Source organism: Sminthopsis crassicaudata, chromosome 1 (genome assembly GCF_048593235.1).
Source record: "Sminthopsis crassicaudata isolate SCR6 chromosome 1, ASM4859323v1, whole genome shotgun sequence".
Taxonomy (NCBI): Eukaryota; Metazoa; Chordata; class Mammalia; order Dasyuromorphia; family Dasyuridae; genus Sminthopsis; species Sminthopsis crassicaudata.
Window position 1 is genome coordinate 626,383,320 of NC_133617.1, and position 19,675 is coordinate 626,402,994.

Sequence of the window (19,675 nt, forward strand, 5' to 3'; positions counted from 1 at the left end):
GTACGGATCATGTGCTAAAATAGAAATAACTTGTAAATACATAAAGGCAGAAATAAGATCATCCTTTAGAAACAAGACAATGAAATTGTAATCAATAAGGGAAATGTAAATTATTTCTCTATTAGATAAAAGATATGAACAGAAAGAGGCTCAATAGAAGGAATCCACGCTATCAACAGCCAAATGATAAATGCTCCAAATCATCAAGAATAAGAGAAATTCAAACGAAAATAATTGTGAGGTTTTACTTCAGGCCCATTCAGTAGGCCAAAAAAAAAAAGAAAAAATTTGTTGGACCAATGAATTAGTCATTCATTCTAGAGAGCATATTGGAACTGTTCTGTTTCTCCCCCCCCCCCAAAAAAAATCACATAACACTAAAGAACACACACTCTTTGACTTAACAATACATACCACCTTTTATATCTGTACCCCAGATATCAAAAAGGAAAAAGACCTATATGTGTGAAAAATAAAACATTTTTGGTGCTATCAAAGAACTAGAAATTAAAGGGGGGAGTACCTTTATCAAATGGGGAATAGCTAAACAAATTATGTTATTTTCAAATCAGAATATTATTGAACTATAAGAAATGACAAAAAGGAAGCATTAAGGAAAAAAATTTAAGAGGGGAAATTTATGACAATGGAGAGGAAAGCCAAAAGAAAATAAAAAGTGAATATACTAAATATAAGGCAAAAATAGGTATTTAAATTAAATGGATGGATATTTATATTCAATATAACTAATATTAACAAAATGAGAAACAATCTTTTCAAGAATAACATTCTATTTTTTTAAAGTCCTGAAATTAAAAAAATAAAAACTTAATCCACATATCATTGTTACAGACACATGATTACATCAACAGGCAAAAAGAAAATCCTTCAACAAAGTGCAACATTCATTTGTGACAAAAACACAAAAAGTTACAGGATGAAAGGACCTTTACCTAATATGATTGAGAGGATCTATCTATAACTAAGAGTTAGTTTTATTTTCATTGTCAGCTTTCCTAGATCTCCACTGTTGCTGCTGCTATTGTTTTGATATTATGCTTGAAAAGCTAGTTATAACAGTAAAACAAGAATTATAAATCAATGGAATAATTATGGGCAAAGGAAAAAGGCAGCATTGTGTAAGTAAGCACCAACTTCAGAGCTAGGAAGACACTACTTCCAAGCCCTACGTGTGACCCAATTTAAGCTCTGTCCCTTGGGAAGGTCACTTAAATTCTCTGCACTCCAAGTAAATCTCTTAAGACTAATAATTGCAGAGAAGGTACTACTTTACTGATAATACAGGTCTAGTTCCATTCAGAAAGAGGAGGCAAAATTATCTCTACCTTAAGATGTTGTTTTTCTCTGCCTTGTCCTGTTTTGATGCCTCATTAGGAATGAATCTGATCCCAGCAGTGAAAATTCTAAGTTCTTTTCCCCTCACTCTAGTTTCCTTTTGTGTTCTGTTCCCTTCCCCCAATTCAATCACATGTAAACTCCTTTAGGGCAGGCACTGCCTGCCCATAGTAGGCATATTTAATAACTATCGACTGAAAAAGATTTTTAATATTGTTGTATAGCAACAGACTGAGTTTGGTTCTCAGGATCAGCTTAACTGAATGAGCCAGAGCTCACTTCCAGAAAGCTACACACTGTTGTTTTTTGTTTTTTTGTTTGCTGAGGTAAATGTATTTGCTGAAGCAAATGCTGAGTAATGTATTTTTTAAAATTTATGATGGCCATAAACAAATAAAAATGCAAAATAATCTTCATTCTTATGTGACCATATCACTTTTGTGATAATAATGAAGAGGGGAGTGGCAGAAAAGAATGTGTAAGGTATTAAGCATAACAGTTTTAAATTCATCTATAAACTTTGATTTGGCTATTGATACTTTAAATGTGAGTTCTTATTTAATGAAAAATGAGTATGTACAATATTAGGGGTAATTAGTATAAATCCTTTTTTTTTTTTTTTTTTCCCTCTGAGGCTGGGGTTAAGTGACTTGCCCAGGGTCACACAGCTAGGAAGTGTTACGTGTCTGAGTCCAGATTTGAACTCCCGTCCTCCTGAATTCAAGGCTGGTGACACTGCGTCATCTAGCTGCCCCCAAATAGCATAAATCTAATATGAAATGAACCAGGATCTCCTTGGAAAGAAAGACGATTAGGGTGGAGCTGGTTTTATCATATTCTGGAAGGCAACAAGAAATAGCATTTCAGAGAATATTTTGTCATCTTGTTTTGCAGTGCACATGATTAAGTGTTTGCAAAAAAAAAACCAAAAAAACAGCAACTTTCAAATGGAGTTAAGTGACTTGTCTTCCCCCGCCCCCCCCCCCCCCATACACATATCCAATGAGTAAAGTCAAATTTGAATTCGGATCTTCCTGACTCCAGCCCTGGCACTATGTCCACTGTGCCACCTAGCTAGCTGCTTAGCCATGAAATTAAAGAATGTTAATTTTTTTTTTATCTTTGCAACTCCTTCCACTAGACACAATAGTAATTTAAAATGTGTGTTTAACACAATGCCTTCCTCTTCTCCAAGTCCAGAAGGCCTTTTTGGTTTTAAGAGATAGTTTATTACTTACACCAGTTATTTGGGACCTATAATTGCCAGTCACCAAGAAACTTGAACATATCAGTGCTAGCACCACCAACTTCTTAGTCATATAAAGCCTCAGTATCATTTTTTGACTCTCCTAATATTCCTCCCACGCACATCAATCAGTTGAAAAGTACGTGGATTCTACCATGACATTGTCTATGGTACTGTATACCCACTTCCTCCTCCTTCCATTGTCACTATTCATTCTCCTAACTCAGGTCTTCATTATGTGGATTATCACACAACAACCTTCTAACTGGTATCTTGCCTCCAGTTCTCACTTTTCCAATCCATTGTTCATCTCACTACTGGAATAATACTCATTCTAATTCACAGATCTGATCAAATTACTATCTAAAATACATTCACAGGCTCCTACAGCATTAGAGTACAACATGGTCTTTAGCCTGATGTTCAAGCTCTCCAAAACAGGGGTCCACATAGGGAAATGAGGCAAGAGCACAATAAATGAAATTAAAGAATAGGGTGGGGGTGGAATTAATAGCAAGGCTCATTTCTTAATAACAGGGCTGATCCAGGACTTTAGGAGGGGGTCAAGTCAGTGACATGTACTAGAGCTGGTTCATACTGCTCAGATACAGATTAAGTTCTCTTGTGAACATTTCACACCTGAGAAGTGCTCACAAATTAGGGTTTGATTTATAATTTATTCAATGTCTAGGCTTAATAAAGTGATAGAGAATGTTAATACAATTTATAGCTTAAATTTTATTTATAGCTTATTATTTTATTTATTATTATACATTATATAATATTATTTATTATTTATAGATTAAATTTAAAATTGTGTCATTTTCCCCAAGAGCCAAATATTTGCCAACACACTTCTGGTTCATATCTCTAGGACAGGGATAGGGATCTATTATTATAAAGGTTAAAGGATATATAGATAGTAAGAAATGATAATATGGACTAAACTACACAATGGAATAGTCATTATGTTGTTATGCCGTGTACCAATAGGACAATTAGATTTTGTTCTTTAGTGGAGCTAAATTCACATAAATATCAGTTCTTCACAGAACAATACTCTCATTCATGCTGAATATTCTACTTCATCCTGATGCTCTTTTCCTTCACTGCTATCAAGGTCATGAGCTACTTCAGAGCCCATCTTTTAAAATTCCTAGAGAAGGTGAAGGAACCAAAACCCAAGTAAATAAAGTTGAGGAAACAACTGGAAGATGGCATCTATACTCCATTGGCTTTCTGGATGACTACTTTCATACAAATTTCCCCATTATTATCAATTCTGTTGTCTATGAGGTGCAACTCCCCCTCCCCACAATCTAATGTTTCATTCCATATTCCATTTATCAATGTTCCACCATGCCAAATAAAGAACTGCATCTAGAGCTTATATACCATCTTTAATCCACAAAGAAAAAACTCAAAACAAAGCCATACTCTGAATTTCTAAGTCTGCTGAAGATAAGTATTTTTTTTAGTATTATTAGTACAGGATTTAGTAATTTTCTCCTTTGTAAAATAAGAGTATTATACACTTCACAATGTTATTGTTGGCAAGCCCTAAAAATGTATTATTCTTATGCATATAAAGACATAAACATCTGGAAAACATCTAGTCTGATCTCTTTAAATTTGGAGGGTGGATGTAGTAGTGGTAGACCTAAAAAAATCCCAGTGTCAAAGAAACCAAAACCCTCTTGGTCTATACACCAAAGAAAGCTTATATCCCCCACCTGAGCTCCAAATATGTCAGAAAGATATTGTCCTAGCCATTTTGATTTGAAACTAATGGTTCCTGGGTGAATAAAAATGCAACATTAACAAGGCCTATCTTGTGATAAAATCACGGAAAGAAACTGTTCAAGATAAAAAGATAAATCTAAAAAGGCATTTAGTAAGCCTCCAAAAAAGAACAAAGAAAGAAAGAAACAAAGAAACAAAGAAAGAAAGAAAGACTATGACATCAGCTATGAAAAACCTGCTTTATCTGTTCTATCAGTTCCTGACTTCTGCTCACTGACCAAACTCCAAACCTTCTCTGTCTACAGGACCTAGTTTTGAATCCTGGCCATGCCATTTATTCTCTCATCTTGGGCCTCAGTTTTCTTCTGCCAGCAAATATATTATCTTAACTAATCCATATCTCCATTTGCCTTTTTTGAACCCTAAGGATTCTTGGGTTGATGAGGACACAAAAAGGAATGATTTTATTGTAACTGATGAGTAACCCCAGCCAGACTACTTAGGATTCACCCTGTTTTTCCAGAGCTAAGGCTCAGCAAGCAAGTTGTGTTCTGAGCTTGATATAATATCAGTCTTTTTCTTTCACCTTCTGGATGAATTGATGGTCCCTGGACTCCAGCAATCACCAACATATCCAGACATGAAAACTTGCTATGAAGGGACCTTTTGTTACTAGAAAACCTTGCCTCACTATTCTGTTATGCCTCACTACTATTGCTAGCTATACTATATGGTTCCACTCTTTATTACCAAGTATTTATAAAAGGTTTTCCACTGGGTATTGGGGGTGGGAGGATGGAAATGTGTCTTGCTTGCAAATCATTTCTCTCACTTTGAAATTAAACTTCTATTTGAATCCTGACTCTAGACTTTGCTATCAGTTCCAGCCATTCACAAGTTAGAAGTCAATTCTATCCAGTTGACATCTCTAACCTCCTGTTTTTTCTTCTATTCTACTTCCTCTGTGCAATTTGTAAATGGTGAGAATTATTAGCTCTTTCCTGAAAATTCTTGGATTTGCAGGATTAAGAGAGATGGAAGGGAAAGAAAATTATTACCTCCTTTTGCTTTTCTGTGAAGGAGACACTAAACCTACCTACTAAAAATAAAAGTTACTCAATCTCTTTTTGATAGGTCCCCAAAAGTATCATGTTCTAAGGATACTTATTCTTCCATTACGATTTTCTTCAGTAGGGGGGGATTTAAATTTAGCCATCACTAAAGGTCAAAGGGACATGAATAACCTTGAAAATAAACATACACTTAGAGGTTTGTGCTACATCTTAATCAAAGTTGTACTGATAACAAAACTGGTAATAACCTTCTTTAGCAGTTGAGTGGTCTTTCTTATTTCTCCCTTGGCTAGGCAGATGCTGCCCAGAATATAGAAAGTTTCTGCCACTTTCTCACTATAGTCACCATAGCTCATCAATTGGGACTTCAGTGAGTTCTTCAGAAGTTTATAAGCCTCCTAGAAAATGAAAACAAGTCATTAGTTTAATAAATTTGAAGGAACACATTGACTGCCAATTAATTTATCCCTTAGTCTCTATTGAAGGCATAATTAAGATCCCAGAGAAAGGGCTCATTCTTTTCAAGGATCTGGAATGGCCTTTGCTATTCCCAAAGAATAGAAATCCTCCAAGTAAAAAAACAAAAAACTAGTGGCTTTAGATTGTTTTGTTCCAATTTTTTTTAAATGGGGGAGGAGAGAATTCAAATGTCATATTTCTATAATTTTGCCAAAGTTTATTTGAAGAGGTTTGAACCATTAGAAAAGGAATAAAGTTGGAAGATAATTCCTATTAAAAACAAAGGGGGAAGCGGGGAGGGGTGGCTGGGCCGGGGGAGCAGCTAGGTGGTGCAGTGGATAGAGCACCAGCCCTTCAGTCAGGAGGACTTGACTTCAAATCTGACTTCAGACACAACACTTCCTAGCTGTGTGACCTTGGGCAAGTCACTTAACCTCAATTGCCTCAGGGAAGGGAAAAAAAAAAAAACAACCCTGGGTCATCAAATGTTAAAAGTATCTTGAACATATCTGCCTGTATGCAATTACTTTCATCTTTTGTAAGATTTCAAAGTAGAAAAAATTTATAGGTCATCTACTTCAACATTCATTTTAAAGCTGAATAGTGTGTCCTGAAAGATTTTGAGTGATTGTCCAAAATCCTTGTCACAAGTGCTAAGTAAAGAGTCAGCATTTAATCCTACATCCTTTGGTTCCAAAGACAGTGCTCTCTCTACTGTGCTACACTCTGATTCTTATCCCGTCTTTCAATCTCATCCCATCACCAATTCTAGACCAGGAAGACCTCATGTAGCTAGAGAGAAGTGAACATCAAAAGCACTGATGCTGATTTTCTCATTGCCACTAAGAATAAGGGTTAACCCTCTATTATAGATCAGCTGTGCAACCCCCAACCAAAATTTCCCCAAATTTGGGGGTTCATTTTCTTCAAATATAAAACAAAGTTGACTTCATCAACCTGTCTCATTGTTTTCCTCATGTGTATTCTCTCCTTCAGAGAATGTCACCAACTAAGCAAATAATGTGGCTAACTCATAAAATTTTGATTCCTTTTTCCAATTGCTTAAAAACAAATTCTTGTCAGTTTTCACACAGTAGTGGTGAAGGTAGAAATGGAAAAGGGAAACAATATTTTCAATGAATTTCCCTCAATGCAATTTTCCTTGAATTTAATAAAGTAGAGGTTGAGTTCTTTCACAGTCCCTGATGTTTCTCACAGAGGAAGGAGGAAGGTTAAAAAGTTGGTTAGTTTAAGTCAGTCACATGTGATCTCATGATTAGAAGCTTTCTTGCTCACTAAAATCTGCCTTGAATGCATGAAAAAAGGTCAAAAGTTCAGTTCTTCCAGGCAGACTTTCTGAGATGATACCCACGAGTCTTATAAATGAAAAAGTCAGCAATAAAATACATTCTTTGTGTTCATTTTTCCTTTGAGTAAGAACTACCACCATGATTAAGAGGAAGTTGAGTTGGCTTTGAACATGCAAGAACCCAAGAATAAAGCTGAGCCTGAATGGTTGATTGTTATCCTTCATTCTTGAAGAGGATCAAAATGACATTACTATGTTGGGGTCAAGGTATAGTATATTTCTGACTATGACCAATCAAACCAATATGAACTTAAAATAAGCCTGAACACCACAGGTTGGGCAAAATAAATCTATATGAACATTTTGAGTGGAGATATCTCCACGTATGTATATCTCATATTTCTTTTGAGCTACTACAGTAATTCTGCTTTGCTCCTAGAACATAACACCTTCTCCAATGAGAGCACACCATGCTGGGTGGTCCTTTCCCAGTCTCTCTCATGTTGTAAATCAGTTCCAAAGTTCTTCAGAGAGACTTTGAAAGTGTCCTTATAACACTTCTTCTGACCACCAGGTGAGCACTTGTCTTGTGTAAGCCATCTATAAAATAGTCTTTGGGGCATTTAAATAAAGTGGCCAGCACATTGGAATTGCACTGTCTGCAGCAGTGTTTGATAAAAATGAACAGAAGAGCATCATCCAAAAGCAAGTATAAGATTTATTTTTAATAGAGTTGAAGTAAGTATTAGAGAAATTCTCTAGTCTGAAATGATTTGCTGAAGGTTTCATAGATAGTAAGTGGGGAAAATCCAGATTCAAATCCAGGTCTTCAGATCTAAATCCAATGCTAACCTGATTATACCACAACTATGTGCTTGACTGAAAATCTACTTTTGAAGAATCTTATACCTCACAAAAAAGAATACTTATCTGCCATCTTAAGCAAAACCAGACTTGAATTCCAGTCCTGGTTTTGCCACAAATCAGCTGTATGAATTTCAATGAGTCACTAAATCTCTCTGGGCCTCAGTTTCCCCATCCATGAAATGAAATTTATAATAATATTTCAAGTTCTAAAATTCAATGAGTTTATTATTTTGTAGCTGCTTACTATAATACCTTATTTTATATAAAAACCTCACTTTAAGTACAACCAAAACAAGGAATTATGGATAAAACATTTTATTCAGGTGTCATATTTTTCACTTTCTCAAGCAAACTGTGATCTCCAATTTTTCTTATTCTTTTTCATTTATCATATTCTGACTTGAATTAACTATTTGTCACCATTAGATTTTAAGCCTCTTGAGATAAGTGATATATTTTATGATCTTTATTATCATGCCTTGTTTGTTGCACTGAATTAAATTTAGGGAGTATTTGCCTTTCAAATACATTCATGACAGGGGTTCCTTTGATAGTGAATGTTCCTGGGGCATTTTAAATAAGATTCATATTATAAAGGAGATTCAATATACTATAAAATTTTTTAAAGATTTCAAATAAAAAGTGCATTTTCATTTCATTATTTAGTTACTGCTTCACAACAGGAGAGCTCATCTCTTCACTGTTCCTTTTTCTGTGTGTACATTAGAACACCAATGCTGTTCATATTCTTTTCTCAGCAAAGATATGGAGTGGTTTGCCATTTCCTTTTCCGTGGATTAAGGCAAACAAAGATTAAGTGTTTTACCCAGAGTTACATGGCTAGTTGTGTCTGAGATCAAATTTGAATTCAGGTCTTCTTCCAGCTCCAGGTCCAATGCTCTAACCACTGTGCCACATAATACCTCTTTATTGTTTAAAAACAATAAACAGTAAAAGTGCTATTTATTTTCAAATTGCTCAATATACTGGTTCTTTTTTCAGGTCTTTTCCTTCATCTCTCCAGCATTTTATATTGTTGATCACTTTTTCTAGTTAAGCCCCCGTGCTATGATCTCTGCTTAGAGTCTACAGTGATAAAATGCAATGTTAAAGCTATTTTCACAAGTTCTGCCTTTTCTTCTTGCTCACTTCATTAACAATTGAGAAAAGATTCAAAACCAAACTAAACAAAAATCTTCCATTATAAGCATGCATAGTCATCATGTATAGTCAAGCAAAACAAATTCCACATCCAAAAGAATTACACTGTAATCTATATGCTGTACAGATCTGTACGCTGAATCTCTCACCTATCAGGTGGGTATAGTCTTCTGGAATTATTGATTGCTTATTGTAATGATCCAAAATTTTCAATCTTTCAGAGTTGTTTGTCTTTACAGAGTTGTTATTCTATAAATTGTTCTATAAATCTATAAACTTTATAAAAGTTTTTCCAGGTTTCTTTTCAGTCATCCCCTTCATCATTTCTTAGTGCACAATAATATTCCAACCACATTAATATAACTAGTCCAGCCTTTCTCCAACTGATGGCTATCCCTTCGGTTTCCAATTCTTTGCCATCACGAACAGAGCTGTTATAAGTATATTTATGCATATAGGTCCTTTTCACCTTTCTTTGATCTCTTTGGAATATAGAATTACTAATACTCTCACCAAATCAAAAGATATGAATAATTTAATAGCATTTTAAGCAGTTTAATTACATTTTCTGGTTTTTTAAGACTCTAAAACAGACACATTTTAGGGACCCTCCAGATCAGTGTTTCAGATTTCTTTTTCAATTTCAAGCCTGTCTAATGGTCATATTATTTAGTTAATAGTTCATCCTTATATCCTCTATTCTCCATTATGTTATATATATTATTTAGTTAATAGTTCATCCTTATATCCTCTATTCTCCACTATGTTATATATATATATATATATATATATATATATATATATATATATATATATATATATATATATATATATATATATATATATATGTCTGTTATTGGCAGCTCAGACCAAATTTCTTAAAGACCATTTCCTAAGTCTGAGAGGTTTTGATCTATGTCAATGAACAAATCACCCACACCAGTGATACAATATATCTTTAGAGTATTGTAATTAAGGGGCAGCTAAGTGGCACAATAGATAAAGAGTATCAGACCCGGAGTCAGAAAAATCTTAAGTTCAAATCCAGCCTCAGACACTTACCAGCTGTGTGACCCTGGGCAAGTCACTTAACCCTGATTGCCTCAGTTTCCTCATCTGTCAAATGAGCTGGAGAAGGAAATGGCAAACCATGCCAGTATTTTTGCCAAGAAAACTCCAATGGGGTCACAAAAAGTCTGATATAACTGAACAACAATGAAAAAAAATTGTAATTAAAGCAGCTGTCTCACACAACAGTGCCTAACATTCTTATTTTTGGTTTTGTGACAAATGAAAAATGGTAATTGTAAATGAAAAGACAAATAGTGAGCGCTCTAGATCTAGCATGGTTGAAGTTTTCATCAGTGACAGAAAGAACATTTATTACTCCCTACCAAAAAAGATGCTGCTCATTTTAATTATACCTCTAATCATAATAAACCAACACTTTGCTAGATTTGTAACTTCATCAAACCACTCTATTTTACTAGTGCAGATCATAGACCTTCAAATGCCTTCATACCTACATTATCCTTGCTCATGTTCTCCCTTAAATCCTTCTCAAAAAGAATTCATCCAAGGACTTGTCATCATTGATTTCATCATATTCTTAAAATCTAGCTTTCCACTAGATCTTTTTACATTTTGCGGATATTCCAGTGAAGCTTTCAGATAGTTCATTTGTTCTCCTCCATTCTCAACACTTGTCTTGAGCATCTTCTTTCCAGTCACAGAATTCTTCAATGTAATTCCAGATTCCACATTTTCCATATTTCTTGGAAGATATGCTACAGCTTACTTGTGTTCATTATGTGTTTTTTCATCATCTTTTGGGTTACAGGCAAGTTTGATTCTTCAGAGAATGTGGTATTCCAAGATTTACAACTAAACAGCATTTGTATTTTAGACACACCCACACACACACCCACACACACCACACACACACACACACACACACACACACACACACACACACACACACAACCAAGCTAAATTCTTGAATGTGAGCTGACAGATATGCTTGCTTTGTATTAATTTTGCCCTTTTGTTATGAGGAAATGTTCAGAGAAGTAGTAGAAAGAGCATATTGGGAAATGACTATAAAAAGGCATCAATAAATTTTTTTGAAATTGGACTTTTGTATTATTTTGGATCACTGAACACTATGCATTTTTTCAAATTCAATCCATGATCTCTTACTTATAGTCATATCCATCCAAATTCATTGTCCATTTGCAATATCTGTTGTCAATATATTTATTAATATACTAACGTAATAGATTGGCCACCCAATTACATGCCATGGTCTGGACAATAGGCCATTCAACTTTATTTTTTTTCCCTGCATAGATAGATAAGCAACTATATGTAGATAGGCAACTTCTTTTAATGGATCATGGAGAGCTTATTTAAGAGGTCCTGTAATACTGAGACGTGATGAAATCAAAATTATATTATCCAGTCAAATAGCAGTATTTGGAGGACCCTCAACACTGAGAAGGAAACTTTATCCCATATGTCTCTTGCATAAGACTTTCTACTTCCCTAAAGCCATATATAGTTTCCCAATGGCTGAATAAAGATGATCCTGGATAAAAGACAATCCTAGAGAAACCAAGGTCTAATATCTGGAAAGGTTTTCAATAAGATTTCTGATATCACAATCTGATATCTGAGCTATATAGCAGCAGTTTAGACACTAGAGAATAAATGCCTTAGCCTTAGAAACTGTCATAAAATGACACTTAATACTGTGGAATGCCCCTTTTAAATCTTATAGGACTGATTTTGGAGTGATAGAAGCAGAAGATGTTAAGAATCAGTTTTTAGATTGCCTAAAAATGAGAATTTTACCATAATAGGTATTCTAGAAATAAAATTTTTTAAAGACCAACAAATAGATTATTATATTGGAAGAACTAGCCACATTAGTCATACCAATATTCTTAAAATTAACCTAACCAAAAAGACACAGTTAAATGGAAGGATGGATCATAGGTTTTTCTTGGGAAGAGATGAACAAATGATTTGTTATTATTGATTTCGTCATATTCTTAAAAGCAACATAAAGACATTTGACTGTTTTGTCACTTGATGTTTGTGGTAAGAAAAAAAATGACCATAAGATGACTGTAGTTTATTCATTAGGAACATATTTTTTAAATTCTCATAATTGAATCTGATATAGGCTTTAAAGGATGAAGAGGTAGGAAAATTCTATAAAGAAGGTAAAAAGATCTTCCAAATGAAGTCGACATATTTTTCATGGTGATTTCACAGTGAGGAGGTGAAAACCAGCAAGAATTATAAAAATATGTTGGGAAATTTGGCTCATATTTGAAAAACAAAATAATCTGAAGCCTTGTAGACAGACTCCTGAAAAGTTCTACACCTGTGAGCTTTCATCTGAAAAATAACTGAACAGTGACAAACAACATGGTAAGCACTAATCATCATGTAAAAAAAAAAAAAATGAAACTGACTATATCTTTACAGGAAATGGCTTGTTAATTGATGAGGAAATCAAATTAGAATGAGCAAATGTATACTGTCAGAATATAATCACTAGTAACAATAAAGACCAAAATCAATAGCAAATTAAGACAAAGGCTAAAAAAGGAGATTGTTTATATAATTCTATAGAAAAAAAAGCAAAATTATTTATAAGATTATTACTATTTTCCTGTAAAAGTTTAATATTAGCAAACATTTTATCTTCTTTCAAGAGAGATAAGGAAGCTAAAGGCTTTACTATTTTGGGGGCGGGGGAAGGGGGAGAAATATACCTCATTTATAAAAACAATATAAAGCATGGCAGAAAATACTACCATATCACTTCATTAAAAAAAAAAAAAACAAAGAAACATGTCAAAACCATCAAATGTTTCATGTTTGAAGACTATAAGATCCAAAATGAGTTATACCATCCTCAAAACATTGATAAATCAGGAAGAAGACAATAGAAAAAAATAAATTATTCAATGATTTTATAGTGAGCCATTTTTAGTAACAAGCCACGCCATATAAAGCCTAAAATCTTAGTCACTCATATCAGAGAAAGAAGCTGAACTAGCATTAAAGAAAATCAGATAAAGGAGGCAGAGCCAAGATGCCAGAGTCAAGACAGGACTTGCCTGAGCTGTCCTCCAAATTTAACTCCAAACAAATTTTAGAGCATTAGAACCCACAAAAAGATGGAATGAAATAATTTTCCAGCCCTTGGAAGGTTAGCAGACAACAGAGTGAGAGTGGAACACAGCCCAAGCAAATTAGAAGCAGGCCTTGGGAGCCACTGAATCAATAGCAATGGTGTCTTTCAAAGCTTCCAGCCCACACAACGATAAAGAGGTCAAAAAACTGATCAGAAGGAGATTACAGGGGGTCTCTGTGCTGGCACGAGTCAGGACTCTTGTTGCTTTGTCCATATTTAGACCTAGGTTGCCCTGGGTGGCAGTCCTAGGGCAAAGCAGCAGCACTAGCACAGCAGAACTTGAAACCACAGTAGAGCAGGTACTCTCCACATAGTTTCAGGACAGAAAAGAATACTTGTGTTTATTCGAAGACCAGAGCACATGCCAGAAAAGTAATAAAGACACTTCTCCCTAAATCATACCACTTTGGAGAAATTAAAAACTTAGAAGTCCCTAGAAGTATCTCTAAAAACAGCTGCACAAAAAACCCATAAAAGCTTGGAACAGGGTACCTTCCACCCTGGAAGTAGAACCTTACTTTAACAAAGAATTAAAATTCAAGTCATAGGTTTGTAAAATAAACAACAGAAAATTCTGACCAGAGAAAGTTACTGTGGTGACAAGGAAGATCAAAACACATACTCAGAGGATAAAGTCAAAACTCCTATATCCAAAGCCTCTATGAAAAATATGAATAGGTCTCAGGCCATGGAAGAGTAAGAGAGATAGAGGAAAAATTGTATGTGATGCAAGAAACTCTTGAAAAACAAATCAACAGTTTGGGTGTTTGAGAAACAAAAAAACTGAAGAAAATACCTTGAAAAAATATGGATAAGTTAGAGCAATTGTATCAGACCAAGTAAACAACAAGGAAATTCATAGGAGAAGTGACATTCTCTTGAAAGCACTGATGAACCTTTTTATAAGGGGAAGATAACAGGAATAGAAGGGGAGTTAGAATGGGGGGGAGGGGGCTAAAAAAAAAAACTATGGTGAAAAACAAAAGGCTAAGGAAACATCAATGACTGATGATCCATTTTGTTACTTTTTTCATCTTCATAAAATATTGATAAAATGATCTCTATATAGGTTTTGATGTGTATCTTTCAATTTAATTTAAAACCATTAATCAAGTGATTATATTGCAAAGAATTTATCCACTGAGGGTACAAAGATTTTTTTAAATGATCCCTGCCTTCATAGAACTTGCATTTTACTGAACAGAAACAGTAGATGGGAACAGGAAGGCTTCTGCAAATAAATCTCTACAACAGGCCACACCTTCATACAGTTGACTGTAAGGTGAAGAGAATACAAATATTCTTCTATTGATTGTTACACTTTTTAAAAAGAGACATTTGACTTGGAAGAAGCAAAATGAAACTTTTTTAAAAAACCTCTCAAGCATATTGTAATCATACGAAATTTTTTGATAAATACAGTCACAGATAAAATTTTGTTCAGTGACCGATGAGTTATTAATTTCAAAATGTAAAACAGGTGTGCTAACCAAACATGTTTTCTATGTCACTGAAAGATGCCTTATATTCTCCTTAATTATTAAACCTTAGTTGATAACATTTGAAACCTTAAAAGTCAAAATTGCCAGATGAATTTTTAAATATGCATGTGAAAAATCATGTGACACTTATTACAAATTATAATCACTTTTTACAGTAGAGATTTTAATGAATAACAGAAAAAGTTACCATACTATCTTTTATTCATGGAAGGGTACTACCAAGGATACTCTTCTAATTCCTTTATCCACTTGAAAAATATCCCGGAGAACTTCTATGCTATGTTATGCTATTAATTCCACTTGACACTAAAAGTTCCCTGTAGTAGTTCATGATTTTTGCCCTGGTTAGAATTTAGAGAAAACTTCCAAAAAATAGCATCTTACTGAAAAGACTTATTTCCACCCAAAAAAGAGGTCTGAAGATGATAGAGAAGGATTTACTGGAAAGTGAAAGTGGACATATGGATTTTTGTTTGTACGACTGTATGCCTCCTTTTTAATTTGATTGTTTCCAGCTCAAACAAAAAAAAAAAAAAAAAAAATGTGAGGTAGATCCTTGGTCACCTTCCCTTTGTATGTCTCTCTCCTATCTTCATTCTCTCTCCTCTGTCTCTCAGGTACCCAATTCATTCAAGCTGTCTTTTTAGCTTTCTAAAAATTCCTAGAGACCCCAGTCAAGGTTCCTCTGCCTCTCCAGAATCACCCACATTTGGAAATTACTTGGACTTCCTTCCTTTATTGGCCCCACTCCTCAGTCCAACTGCCCTTCTCTTGGGACAGATTACCTATTGGGAGAGAGATACAGGGCTTTAACTAAGGTGGAGAGATGACTAATAGTCTGAATCAACTCTTCTAGAGATATTTGCATTTTAAAAAAGAAAGTCCATTTCAACTCTAGGTTACTGAATTTGTTGAAGTGGATTAATGGTAATAAGTAATTAAAAGGTTCTCCCCCTTTTCTCTACCCACCATTACCATACCACCATTCCCTTCCACCTCTAAGATTCTGAAATCCTAGGAGAGCAAAACCTGTAACTACTTTTTCATGATCACCTGTTTTTCTCCAATTTGGAGAAGCCATTTGCTGAATTCCTCAGTGGCACACATTGTGTGATAATTATCTGGGCCCAGTGCAGCTTGGTATGCCTTGAGACTGCTTGTAAAATATAGTTCAGCAGCATCTGAAAAGAAATGGAGTAATTGTTTGGGAAGATTTCACTCAAGTTTTCAAGAGATCATGACATCAGATTTTTACTATAAGGAAAACTTATGCATGGGGATTCTTATAATCCAGAGATCCATCAGAGCACAAGTATATGGAATCCTTAATTGTCAAAGGTTAATCCTTTCAGTAAAGTTAACATCAAGTATTAAAAATATTAAACTATCATCTAGAATTATTGTAAATGAACAATTCTGGCTTAAGTTTAAACCTAAAATAAAATTACCCACCAAATTTTTATTATGTAAAAAATTTTAATTATCCAACTCTACAGAAATGAACTTTTTCATTCTTGTAAAAATACTCTAGACACAAATGCATAGTATTCATAAATATACTAAGTTTCATAGAATAATAAAAGACAGTAAACACAACACAGATATAAGTTAACATAGCATATACTAGTGTGTGTGCATAAAAGTGAAGGAAAAAAAGGGTAGATTTACTGAAAAACTAGTGAGTTCACCTTGGGCAAGTCACTTAATTCCAATTGCCTCAGCCAAAAAAGAAAAAAAAAAGTACATTCTTCACAAAGTCAAAAAAAAAAAAAAATACAAGTCCAGATGGAGTTCAATTACTACAAGTGTATATTCCTTCTCCCATTTAAAAATGATACTATTGGCAAACACCTTGGATTAGTTTACCGCAGTGGTCCTCAAACTTTTTAAATAGGGGGTCAGTTCACTGTCCCTCAGACTGTTGGAGGGCCGGACTGTAGTAAACGTCCTCAGCTGGTCGCATCTGGCCCGAGGGCCGGAGTTTGAGAACCCCTGGACAGTGTAGGTCATAGAAGACAGTATTTTTAATTTTTGTCACCAAACTCCTTGACCTACTCTCCTCCAATATAAAATTCTTAGTTTGTGCAGAACTAAATTATTTCCTATTGACAATTATTTATTTTGGTGAATGTTGTGGAATGCCAAAGAAAATAAAAGAAATAGAAATCAAAGAATTAGTATATAAGGAGTAATTAATACCTACAGTGATTTTTCACTGCTATACACTTTTTTCTTTGTTTGTAATATATATACTACCCCAAAGGCTTTTATTTGTGTTTCTGAATACATGGTACTTTAAGGTGTTTCAGCAACATAAAATTGGCAACAATTTTTCTCAAGTTCTACATTTAAATAATTTTAAAATATGCTTAAATTCAACTACTTACGGCTTTCCCTTTCAAATGATATTTCATCCGGTTTCCTTGGAAAATGTTGTTTAAATACAATAATATCTGTCTAAACCTTTATCCTTATTCTATCTTAAATATTTGTAACCAAATATAATGCACACATGCTTATAAGAAGGAACTTTTCCAAAAGGTGAATATTGTCCTCTTACTTTAATGGATGTGTTATATTTGGGGAATTATGCTAAATATAAACCCATCTCACCTACATACCCCTGTGTTGTGGTTCTCCAGATGTGGCATAAGCTTTAGCTAGCAAGAACCCTGTCTTAGCAGCTTCAGCACTGAGTTCTTTGTAAGAAGCCACGCAGATAGAATGAGCCTAGAATAAAAATACATATATTAACTAATTATCTCAAGGAAAGCATCCAAGTAATAATGTTTCCATATTAATTTTTTTAAATTTTAATGAAATCTATAACAATAAAGTCTAGACTTTTGACTTAACTGATCACACTAAGAGGGACAAAGAAATAGTTTGAAGGATTAAAGAAAAAGGCAAACCACCTAATCCAAGCACACCCATAATGAAAAGCAACATAAATCTATTAGGGTTTGTTTGTTTTTTTTTTTTCAAAAGTTAATTTATTTTGCTATAGTTATAAATCTATTAGGGTTTTGTTTGTTTTTTGTTTTTGTGTTTTTGTTTTTGTTTTTTGCAAAAGTTAATTTATTTTGCTATAGTTAGCAAAAATACCACAATGATTTCTCCCTTCTCTGAATTCCAATAGTATTAACTGCTATGTGTTTCTAAGCTTTCTGCAAATGGCATTAGTCTTCTAATGACGATGTTCAGATAACTAATGGGTAAGTTTTCCCTGCTTAATGTTTCTCAGTGCCCTCTAGTTATTTCATGTGCTTGTTTAAATTCCCAGGTAAGTCGATAATTCCTTGAGGCTATGAGGTACCATTGCCCTGAATTTATCCCTCACAAAGCCTAAGGATAATGAGCATTCATTCATTCAACCAATTATCTACTGAATGCCAACTATATTCAAGGAATGCCATTAATGTTGTTCTTATATATAATTAGTCAATCATTAAATCAGTGTAAATTGACTGATTTTAATTACACAGGAACTTTTTTGGACCATAAGCTATTTTATTAGCCAAAAAGTTCTCAGCCAAGGATAACCTATATCCCTATATCCCACATGTTCACATTTGCCATCATCCAAAAAAAAAAAAAAAAAAAAAAAGGAAGGAAACACAAAATACTTTTCCGAATTGGTGATAAGGCATCAATGAGAGTTTGTCTCCTTTATTAAATCATGAATTTGTTACAATTCTTCCTTTGCAACAACAACCAAAAAAACAATTTCGGTTCTGCACATATATATTGTACCTAGGATATACTAACATATATATTGTATCTAGGATATACTATAAGATATTTAATATGTATGGGAATGCCTGCCATCTAGGGGAGGGTGTGGAAGGAAGGAGGGGAAAATTTCAGAACTCTTGTGTTTTTGTGTAGATAATGTTGTAAAAAAAAAAAAAAAATTACCTATGCATATGTACTGTCAAAAAAAAAAAGTTATAATTATAAAATTAATTTTAAAAAATCATGAATTTGTGCCAGAATCAAGAAGATAAGCATCTTATTACAAATATTAGTGTCATGAGATGAGTGAGAGAGGCAGCTAAATGTTTGTAAATAAGAGCACTGGGTCTGGATTCCAGAAAATCTGAGCTCAGACACTTATTAGCTGGGTGACTCTTGGGCAAGTTACTTAACTTCCTCATTTAAAATGAGGATAAAAGAACACCTAACCACCTAAGACTTTGTGAAGATCAAATGAGATAATATTTGTAAAGTACTTAGCATAGTGCCTTAAGAAATCCTTAATCCCTTTCCTCTGGGGAGGGGGGGGGGGGCTACCAAAGATCAGTGGATCACAATTTCAGAACACATTTTATTATGTGTGTGATCATACTTATATATTTACATAAACTATGAATTAATCCTTTTCCTCTTCCCAGAAGCTAAGGTGGTGGTGGTGGTAGTGTAGTAATGACAAAGAAAGATTATGCTTCTCATGTGTTGGGATAATTAGCTTGAATGTTTTTTATTATACCTTTTGAACTAAATATTTCTATGTAAAATCTGGCTTGTTATTAAGTAAATGGAATTGGAGAGCAGGGAACCTACCCCCCTACAGTTATAGGAACATTATCAGTGGGGACTAATGCTATTGATAGAAAGCTTAGAAATCTCCAGAAACTGCCTAAAAACTGCAATCAGGTGGCACAGTTCGCACCAGAAGCCAAGGAAAACTTCCTGAATTTAAATCTGATCACAGGTATTTAACAAGCTCTGTGACCCTGGACAAGTTAC

General features: G+C 34.2%; 1 protein-coding gene across 1 annotated transcript in view; it reads right to left on the reverse strand.

The window, feature by feature from the left end:
- Positions 1 to 19,675, reverse strand: part of TTC23L (tetratricopeptide repeat domain 23 like) — a 53,203-nt gene that overhangs the window by 13,900 nt on the left and 19,628 nt on the right. Inside the window, 3 exon segments of the mRNA XM_074282715.1 lie at positions 5,667 to 5,816; positions 15,980 to 16,107; positions 17,548 to 17,656. Of these exon segments, the coding sequence (XP_074138816.1) occupies positions 5,667 to 5,816; positions 15,980 to 16,107; positions 17,548 to 17,656 (387 nt within the window).